General features: G+C 39.6%; 1 protein-coding gene across 1 annotated transcript in view; it reads right to left on the reverse strand.

The window, feature by feature from the left end:
* Nucleotides 1-2,068: 2,068 nt before the first annotated feature.
* Src2 (Src tyrosine kinase 2) overlaps nt 2,069-11,016 on the reverse strand; it is a 17,396-nt gene continuing 8,448 nt past the window's right edge. The window contains 4 exon segments of the mRNA NM_001204710.1: nt 2,069-2,280; nt 6,290-6,446; nt 9,657-9,835; nt 10,655-10,813. Of these exon segments, the coding sequence (NP_001191639.1) occupies nt 2,069-2,280; nt 6,290-6,446; nt 9,657-9,835; nt 10,655-10,813 (707 nt within the window).

An 11,016-nucleotide genomic window follows, 5' to 3' on the forward strand; every position in this document is an offset into this window, starting at 1 on the left:
CAGGACTAGGTCACATAGCTGCGTCCAGGAGATAACATGCAATAATAGAGCATATGCAACACTCAAGCAACCAGGATTATACCGCAATATGCTATAAAAAGACTTGACGATCTTTCAAACTGTAATGTAAAAAAGAATAGAACTGTAATGACACAGTAGAGTCTTTTTATATCAACTTTTATAAACCAGCTACCAACCACACAAAAACAGGGACCAACATCCTCCAGTTCAGCTCTTGTACGTATAAATTTTTACCACTAACACTTTATTTATTAATTGACATAACACTGGCCTCAAAAGTGCCGAAGCACTACTTTCACAATTTGAGCAATTCCCAACACTCAATTTAGAACCATCAGTGTCAGAGTAAATGAAAACTAGCTGACACAAACATAGAAACATGCTTTGTGCTTTCCCACATCCACAATACTTGAGTGCAAAGGAGCAAACATGTCGACTCATCATTCCACAAGCGCACAGACCAAAAACCAATCTCACTGAATACGATGGCAAACTCACTGGTAAGTATTTTCTGCTAAAATGAAGTTTACGACTCACACAAAAGATATCACATTCAGCAATCAACATGCAGCCAGGACTTGTAATTATTCCAACATAACCAAGCAACTTGCAATGCAAGCAACAACAAAAAAACAACAAAAAAAACAACAAACAAACAAACAAACCGACACCCCTAAAAAAAGTCAACATCAAAAAATGGTATGGCAGCACAATCTTTAACATTTGCTGAATGCAGGGTTAGCAATAGCTTTACTGTAGTAGCTTTCAATGAACGCATATTACATAAAATCAAAACCATACTCGTCACTTACTTAAAAAAACAAGAAACCTGGTCTAAAAAGAACAAACCAGTTCATTCATAATTGTTTTCAGTTTGAGCAAACCCTACATAAAAATGAAGGACACCGGAAAAATAATATTACATGTACACTGCTCCATCAGGACAATTTTCAGTCTTGAAAGTTGTGAGTTGGACAAATTTTACAGTAAGAAAATAAAACAGAAATGGGGAGTGTAAGACATTTTTCTGCAATCATTTTTCTTTTTCAAGTAACTAAATTTTACAAAAAACAATTCATAAGCGCACAAGTAGCAGCCTAAGCTTCTGTTAGCAATGTCGTAAGCATGTTTTGCAAGGAAAGGTTATGAGAAAAGAAAAACAATTTACGTAAAAAAAACAACTGCCTACAAAGATATTTATTTATTTTCTTCCCTCTCAACAACACAATTACAACAATGCAGTATCATCTGATCGTAAATACTTCAACGACTACAGATGTAATACTTGTCAATTAGCGTGCCCCACATATATCGCACACGGCAGAGGACACAATTAGGTGAAACGAATTCAACCAAGACACAAAACACGTCCATGATAAACGAGCACCCCCAATATGACACAGAGATGATGGAACAAAAGTCCAGTGGCTGGCATGTTTTAAGTCTCAGTCCTGTGCTCCCAGGTGAAAAGTGTTGCAGAGGAAGCACCCTGGCAGTGCTGTCTTCGTGACCCTCTTATCAGGACACAAAAGACTGCACCTGCAAGGGTACAATTGGTCTCGCTTCTACATCCTCACCCTGTCATACCCCAATAGAATGGAATCTTTCAACAACAAAAAAAAAGAAAACTGGCCTAAGAAAAAAGAAACCGGGGATCTCGTGGTATAATTTTAGCAAATGAGCTTCTCACTCAAAAAAATTGCAAACAGTCCTTGAATGATTGTGCACAACCTGAAGAGTTATTACTAGGGTAGGGATACAGTGTTTACTATCTTCTCACAACTCACTGCAAATTCAGAACCCCCCCCCCCTCCTACATCCCCATCAAAAATTCTGACAGCTAGCTATATCACTTGTACTGATGACATCAGGGCAGGTGTGTAATGTGTGTAAGCATGTTTTAAATTCCCAAAAGAGCCACAACCTAGGTATATCATTCATACGAAAAAAACGGAAAACCGTTATGACGTGTGAACAAGACCTTTCAAAAAACGAGAAAAGCCTTTCATCGTACGAACGATGTCATTTGTCATACAAGGGAAATCTTTTATCGTATGAAAGAGGCCTCTCTGTACTCCTTGGGGTCCATGGAGAAGAACTCCTCTAGCTTCCACTGCAGTGTCTCGAAGGTGGGCCTCTCAATCTCTTCCTTGCGCCAACAGTCCAGCATGATGTCATACAGGGCCTTGGGGCATCCCTGGGGGCACGGCATGCGGTAGCCATGCTCAACCTGGTGCAGCACTTCTGCGTTGGTCATTCCTAGAGGAAGAAAAGGAAAATTGGAGACATGAAGTTCAAGAAGGCCATTTCTGGGGGGGTGGGGAGGGGGGTGGGGTGGTGGTGGTTGGTTAGCTTTAGTGACAAGAAGCACCTCTACACAATGCTCATTTAGTATTTAGTGCAATGACAAAGCAACAGATATATGAACGTTAGAGGGAGCAAACAATAAGTGGAAGCAGACTAACTACCTGTGGTCATTTCAATGTCAAGAGGGAGATTAAGATAACTGAAACGAATAAAAACAGAAAAAGGAGAAGCTAGCAATATTAGCAAAAGTACTCACCAAAAATACCCATGATTCATATTGGAGTGTGACTCATCCGAATTACCACAAAGCACAAACCAGCCCAGAGTATAGCACTTAACGAGATTATGCATGATCGCCTCATTTGGGAAAACATTGAACAATAAAGTTAAAGGAGGAGGCCTGTTTAGGGAAAACATTGAACAATAAACTTAAAGGAGGAGGCCTGTTTAACCTTTTCGTTGCCAGGGGGTATATGTTCCAACTGTTAGCATTGATTTTCAGCTCAGCTCGTTACCCAGGACAGCAGCCTTATGTCTCAGTGTTGACATCTACAGTACTGAAGGCTCATATAGTGAAAAACCTTTGGGTACCGCACCAGTTTTGAATGCTGAAGCCGCGGTAGAATTTTTTTTAATTAGGAAAACCTTGGCACCCTAAAAAACACACTTTAAAATTTCAGAGAGGTTCATCAACCATTCAGCTATCATATAAAGCGACTTCCTTCGGTATTTACTTCAGTGCAGTGCGTCCATTTATTGTTTAATCATGTTTAGTGGGCCTGGTTGCGTCTGCGACTCGGTAGTGAGGGCATAGTAAGGCCTGGCGTCTTGCGTCGTCGACAGTACTGTAAGTATTTTTGTTTTAGTAGAGGTTTTACGGCGCTCGCAACTGCATAAGGTCATATGAGCGCCAGAAGATTAGAGGTGTCACAAGAGAGTAACAAACATAAAAAAGAAGAAGGGGGAGATAAGGACGATAGATGTTTGATAGGAAAGAAGGAGCAAACCACACCAGAGCACCTGCCAACCAGCCACGTACTGTAAGTGTTAATGGACACGCGGCCTAGATCTAGTGCACTCGTGACATATTTCGGACACCGGGTCTTTGGTTGTGTCCCTTTTCTCACACACAATTTCCTCCCACCTTACTGCCTTACTCATAATTTCAAATAACCTGCAAATGGAAGTCAAAAAGTGAATTTATTTGCCTTTTTAAAGTCATTTTGATGTTTACGTTTTACAAGAGCAAGAGACCGCCCGCAAGCCTAGAACTATGTTTATCAATTGCTTGCAAGTCTAGCAGTAAAGAAATGCCCGTCTTGTCTTCCTGAATACGAATCTACGCAGAGCGTGTGGCTTCGACTCTGTACAGATGAATTAGAGCCAGGTTATTAGCTTTCCTTTTTTGTGATAATAGTGCCCCCCCCAAAAAAAACCCAGACGGGATGGGCTCCAACTAAAGGGATGGGCTCCAACTAAAGGGATGGGCTCCAACTAAAAAACTACAACGCTCTTCAAACTATTATTGTATCCCTAGTGATAATTACAATATAGGAACAAAAAATGCGGGTGCATATGTGCTTGTAAGACATCCCAATAGATTTCAGAATCAAGAAGCACATTATAGTTGATGCTTCAAATAAAAAAGCTTTTATTTGGCTGATAAAAACAAAGCTTGTTTCTGTCACATGAAAACCAAAACAAAAAGGACACATGTTCCAACTGCCCTGCAAAAGCTCCCCCCCCCCCCCCCCCCCCCAAAAAAAAAAAAACCAAAAATTTTTTTACAAATTTTTTTTACATGTGGCTCATATAGGTTTCCACTCATTCTGGAGACAATGAATAGAAAAATGAAGGAAAATAAGAGTTAAGTTTAATGTTCCAGATTATAATTATGCAACAGCCACTAAAACAAGCTCATGCATACTCAACATCTGGAATTCACAGCGACTATTTTGTAATTCAATTTAGGACTAGCATAATATTAAAGTATACAGTTACCACTATTCACTTGCCTTACGTAAATCGTATACAAAAAGAGAAGTCTTCTATAGGCACACAAATGCATCCTCATTCTATTCTCAGGTCTCTATACATTTCTATACTCTTTTTAAAGTTTCCCTTTACTGAATGGGAAATTCCCAAAAAGGATTTATCATTCCTTCCAACAAATGCACATGTGTCTATCAAAAAGAAATCAAATATAGAAAAAGAAAACTGACATTATACTTATTTTATAAAGACCAACCTTCCCTCGAGTCGAGTAGGCCAGTCTACTTCATTGTATAGTATAGTTGGCGCCCTAGCTTCATATATGGCTACTGATGGCTCATAAATCTACTTCCCACTGGATTAAGAAGCTAGTCGTCCGATTTCTTCACCAAACATTTATTTCCAAACACAATGCGCTGCAGTGACAAAGTGGTGACAGGAACAAAGCCTTGTGCTGTTCTTTTGAAAGATACATTTTATGACAATGAAAAAGGCAGTGATGCTAAACCTAGACTACAAACTACAAACTTTAAAAAACAGCTTTAAGAATCAACTAATACATATTTATTCTCTTTATAAATCCAGAACCAAAGCGTTATCTAAGTGTTAGTTTATAAATCTTAAAGTATAAGACTTTAAGTAGTGAATGGAACAAATGTAAGTCCAAAGAACCTTTTCACTGGGATGGCACAACTCTGATGAAACAAAGGCAATGTGGCACTCTCTCATTTTATTTCCACTCTTCATTCATTAACAAAGTGGAAAGTATGGAATGAACGAGTGTCAAATATAGTGTTCCAGATTATAATTATGCAAAAGCCATTGAAAAAACTCTTGCATACTCAACATCTGGATTAAACTGGACAACAAGAAGGTTTCTACATTTTTAAAAGTATTTCTCAAACTCTAGTTTTTTTCTTTAAGTGGCCAATCTACTTCATCGTATAAAAGGCCATATAAGTGCCGAAGATTAGAGGTGTTACAAGAGAGTAACAAACACAAAAAAAGGAGGAGAGATAAGGACAATAAATGTTTGATAGGAGAGAAGAAGCAAACCACACCAGAGCACCCGCCAATCACCCACTTTAGCTTTTTAGTAAGAGTTTTACAGCACTTGCAACACAATTAGGTCATATGAAAGCTGAGGATTAGAAGCGTTAAAAGAGAGCAAAATGTTAAAAAAGGAGGAGAGATAAGGTTGATAGCTATTTGATACGAAAGAACGAACAAAGCACATGAGAGCACCAGCCAACCACCCACTCTCAAACTCTGCATCTCTTTAAAAAATTGCAATGTTTGAAATTTTAAATAGTTTGACAATGGCAATCAAGCCAGCGGTCACTACATGTAGCTTATGCACATTAGTCAGGCATCAAGCTACTCTCACATCCCATGCAACTTCTCTCCTTCTATCTAACACCCCAGCAGGCAGAGGGAAAAAAAAGTCCATTTGTCAGAATCAGACATCTACATTCAATAAAACTGTTCCCTGTTATCTATAAGATATTAAAACTGGTGAAAGTAACAGTTTCAGAGCTTATCCACATATTCTTTTTAAAAATTAGAAGATAGTCCTTAAAATGAAGAAAACCTTAGCTGCACTTTTCCAAAAAAAAGTAAAATTTTGCTTTTATTGCAGGACAAATCAAAAGCTTGAAAGAAATACCAAAGATGGCAAATTCCATCCACATTATGTAACAGATCTGTCTAAACCAATATAATCAATGTGGCACCTTGACACGCTTTTCACTCCTTAGGAAAGAATGAAAAGAACTAAATGGAAATGAGTGTAAAAGTAATGTTCCAGATAATAATTATGCAACAGCCATCAACAGAAGCTCTTGCATACTCAACATCTGGACTGCATAAAAATCAACCTTTTATACAAATCCGTTAAAAGCAAAAGAAAGAATTAATGAAGACTAATAACACATTTTTTTAAAAAGAAAAAAAAAAATCAACACTTCACCTGGATAAGGTACTCTGCCATATGTTACAATCTCAGTGAGTAAAATTCCAAAGGACCAGACGTCCGACTTGATTGTGAATCTGTTGAAGTTGGCAGCCTCTGGGGCTGTCCACTTGATGGGGAATCGTGCACCAACCCGAGCCTCATACTCGTCCTCCTGCAACATGCACCAAAGGACCATGTGAAGGGGAGAAAAAAAAGACTTTGCTGAAGTTGCCTCCCACTTGTATCATTCCATATCTGTCCTTGTGATTACTTACTCAAAGCCACAAAACAATCAGTCCTCTTTCAGCAAGACTGCCAAGTAATTTGAAAAAAAAAATTTGGGGGGGGAAGGACATGGTTTCAAAGCCTTCTCTAACTGGATTTCCTTTATTCGCTCTAAACATTTCCTCCCCACTTCAAAAAATTCGGTGTGTCTATTAAACTATATCATAGACCGCACCCAAAGCATGGGCGAGGTATGCTGCTCTGATCAGAGCTTCCAGCAGTTGATGTCATTTTTCGAAGATTTTAGGGTCCAGGGCAGGCCCTGATAGGGGGTTGAAGGGAGGCGCTCCCCCTTATGTTTGAAAATTTTTGGTTTCAGGGCATCCTAAGTATGCCATTTCTGGCTATTCAAGCCTAAATTTAACAAGAAAATAAGTGAGAAAAAAACATACCTTGCATACATAATTTTCTGCTAGTGTTAATCCGTATAAATCCAAAGCCATGCTTTCTCCCTTGTACCGATACTGTACATCCACAACAGTAGTATAACAGCTAGGTCTATAAAACTTGACAATCAATGTTCAACTTTTTTTCTGCTTGTCTTGGTTTGCACCATAATGATAAAGTGTAGAATCCTTATAATAGTATAACAGCTAGAACTAGATCTAAATAACTCGACAGCTTCTATTCAACTTAAACCCACAACAATATTTACAAATAAACAAGTGTGATAAAAAAAATCAAGCTCTCTTCAGAGTTTCCTTTTCTTGGCAGGCCCAAGATCTATTGAACTATAATCGTCATTTCTTCCTCTTGTTTTCAGAGCTGGTGCTTTGCTTCTTGTGCTTTAGAAAGTGAAAGTTCAAATAAAAGAGCACTTCCGGTATGGGTAGGCTATTGTTCACTATTGGTAATTACGGAAATTTTTAATTTCGCATTTTTTAAAATGATGAAAAAAAAATTTGGGGCACAAATTTTCACGGAAATTTTTCCATTTGTGGAATTCTGCTAATTTGCGGAAATCCGCAAAATTGCGGAAGACTGGAAGTACTGTCTGATAAGCGAACCCTTGTCGCTGAAAATATGCGCCCTTTTTAAAACATGAAAGTTACTTCTTTCTTCTTCTTCTCGATCGCATCACACTTGAAGTCTGGTATCTGTCATAAATTGGCCGTCCTGCTCACTTCACCTGTCGGCCCGTATAGCTTCTCTTGTAGTGTCAGTGGGGTTGGCCACGTTTCCTGTCTCAGGGCCCTGTGTGTCTTGCAGTGCAAAAGGATGTGTCCAACTGTCTGGTCCGCCTCTCCACACTGGCATTTTGGTGATTATACTAGTTTAAAACATCTGTACATATGTTGTCTCAGTCTTGAGTTCTTAGTCGGAAGATAATCACCTGTTCTTGGCGAGGCAGCCCATAGTAGCTATCTTGTGTCTGTGGTGCTTTAAATAGGGTATATATGATAGTTTTTATTTCTGTGTAGTTAACGCTGTTGTCTGGTTGCTCTTTCTATGCTCCTAGTTTGGCCATCCTGTCTGCCTGCTCATTTCCTAAGACACCACAGTGTGAAGGAATCCACTGCAGTGTGATCCTCAGACATGTGATGTCCTCAATTACTTTTCGTAGCCTTGGTAGTTTGCCGGCAGTGATTGCTTGCAGTACTGACATGGCGTCAGTTAGGAAGACTACTTGGCTTTGGGGTTCTAGCACATTCTTGATGTTTGCTGCATGTATTAGAGCCTCCTTCTCTGCCCTGTTGTTTGTACAATGTCGCCCTGTTGGGACTGCCTCTGCTTGTCGTCGTCCATTTGGGAACTGTACGTACACTCCGGCTCCTCCTCTTTTCACAGCATCAGTGGCAGATCCCTCTGTATAGATCCTTATCCATGCTTCTCGGGGGGGTATCTTTCTTCAAGAACGGACAGGGACAGGGATTTCTTGCTCAGGTCGCTGTGGTCATCTTTTGTGGTGAAAATAGGAATGGATGTGTGCATAATTATGTTTGTGTTTTTCTTTTCCCATGATGGTGCCTCTGGGGTGTGGTTCAGCTTGTTCACTGTGGCTGGTAGATGGTCCTGTAGGGATCTTTGGATTTTTCTGCTTTCTTTGAAGAAGTTGGATCTTTTAAGTCTTGTGGTGTTTGATCTGACTGTTCTTGAGTGCATTATATGGTCCTCCATAGCTGTGGCCTTGGTGTACTGTAAGAGGCCCCATCTCCTCTGCAGGGCCACAATAGATGTCGCGAGTTCCATTTTTTCTATAGCCGTTGACCTCATTGCTCAAGTGATTATTCTGAGAGCTTGTTTTTGTACTTTTTCATGAGTGTATCTGTGAGTCTGTGCGGTAGTCATCCATGCACTGGATCCGTAATCGAGATGGGGTATGATTGCGCCCAGATAGACCTGTCTGAGTGTTTTCTCATTTGCTCCCCACAGAGTCCCTGCAAGTTTTCTCATGATGTTAAGCTTCTTCCTGGCTTTAGTTTCTGCATTTTGAATGTGTTGTTTCCATGTGAGACGCTTGTCAAAGATTATTCCAAGATACTTCTGTTGATTCTCAAACTTTAGGGGGGGGTTTGTCCAATGTGAGGTTTTTCGGCTCAGCCTGGCTGAGAGTGAAGAGTGTAGCAGAAGACTTTTCTTTGTTTACGGTTACACACCAGGTTTTTGTCCATGTAGTGAGTTTGTCCAGTGCTAGTTGCATGCGATATGTGGCTGTAGTGCCGAATTCCTCAGAGCACCAAAGAACCAGGTTGTCTGCATACAATGCGGCATGCATTCCTTTGGGCAGTTCTTGAATTATGTCATTGATGAAGAGGATTATAGTATTATTTTTTACAGTAGAGGGCTTTACATCGCTTGCAACTGCATAAGGTCATATGAGCGACATGAAGAGGATTTTGAAAGTTAAAAAAGACTAAATTCTTTTTTTTCTCTTGTTTATTACTGTCAATACCAAAAAAACCTGCACTAGTGCCACATACAGTGACAGAATACTAGTGTTGAGTGATCAAAAAGCACGTCATTTGTCAATCCTTTATATCCCACCCTTTTGTTTTTACACCCTGGCTCAGAGCCAGAAGGCTGTTCGGAATATATTTCCCCATATCTTACTCTCACACAGTAATTATTAATAAATATAGCAGCAGAAAAAGTTTACCTTAATCACTCTGGCAAGACCAAAGTCTGCAATCTTCACATTGTTGTTGTCCCCAACCAAGATATTGCGGGCAGCCAAATCTCTGTGGATGTAGTTCTGCGACTCCAAGTAGGCCATGCCGCAGGCTATATTGGCTCCTACATCTATCAATTGAGGCAACTTCAATACACGACCTTTTCCTGGAAAAAAGGAGACATGTTCTACAATTAGTCGATTGTGCATTCCTCTAGCCTGATATTAAAAGTAAGATGGGAAAGACAGATTGTATGAAGTCCTCAGCACACAGAACACGTGTGAGAACAACACAATACCTGCCTTTTCAAAATATGAACTTTACATGTGGAAACACTCTTGGTACCTTTTTCTCCTTGGTTCATCTTTTAGTGGGCTTGAGCACGAGTCTTTTCATCCGACTTAGAAATCCTTAGTGAGTAACAGTGGGTAAAGGCAATTTTATCAACAGTAAGAGTTGTATGAATATCAACGGTTCCCTTCAACTTTACTTGTACTGAAAGTATGAAAAATATCAGATCAGGGCTGCATTCTCTGAGCAAAACCTCCATACCCAGCATATAAAAGACAATACCTTCTATTCAAAATTATGTTGGACTATACTCTTTTCACAGGGCGAAACGCAGAACATTCTTTTTAAAGTTTAATTTCTTTTCTCCAGCAAGCTGGTATCAGAACTGCTGTGCTGGTGAGCCACTGGCAGCGGCTTGGACACATTCGTTTACACAAACAGGTCTCTTTCATTATGAGTTATTTCATAAGATGAAGAAGTACTAAAAATAGGTTCATTTGGTCACTTTTAGGTTTTGTACCAAAAGAGGGCCCCCTACATAGTAGAAGACAGTAGAAGAGAAATCGGTCAAAGTATTAAAAACTCCAAGGTCTGACCAAGTGAGTCTTACATGAACCACTGCTGTCTCTCTCATATTTTGACATGACCTTTTCACTACAGCATTGACTAAAAGGTGGGGACAGTTTATCGATACCTTGCAAAAACTCCAGCAAGCTGCCATTCTTCATGAGTTCTGTGATGATGTAAATGGGTTCATCTTGCGTGCAGACAGCATACAGCTGAATGAGTTTGGGATGACGCAACTTCTTCATAATCTGAGCCTCTGCTAAGAAATCTTTGGGATCCATAGTACCTGAGAGAAAGAATCAAAAACTTAAGTCAACTGGGAATACAAACACACATGCATACATGCTCAGTTTTCATAGTAATGCTGAAAAATAACAGAATAACTCTACAAAAGTGATAGAATGAAAATGCAAAGTGTAAAGAAAAGAGAATGGGAAGGCCACAGACAAATATTAAATATGCCAAAAGAAAGAATGGAAAGAAAGACAG

This window comes from Aplysia californica, unplaced genomic scaffold (assembly GCF_000002075.1).
Source record: "Aplysia californica isolate F4 #8 unplaced genomic scaffold, AplCal3.0 scaffold00799, whole genome shotgun sequence".
NCBI lineage: Eukaryota > Metazoa > Mollusca > Gastropoda > Aplysiida > Aplysiidae > Aplysia > Aplysia californica.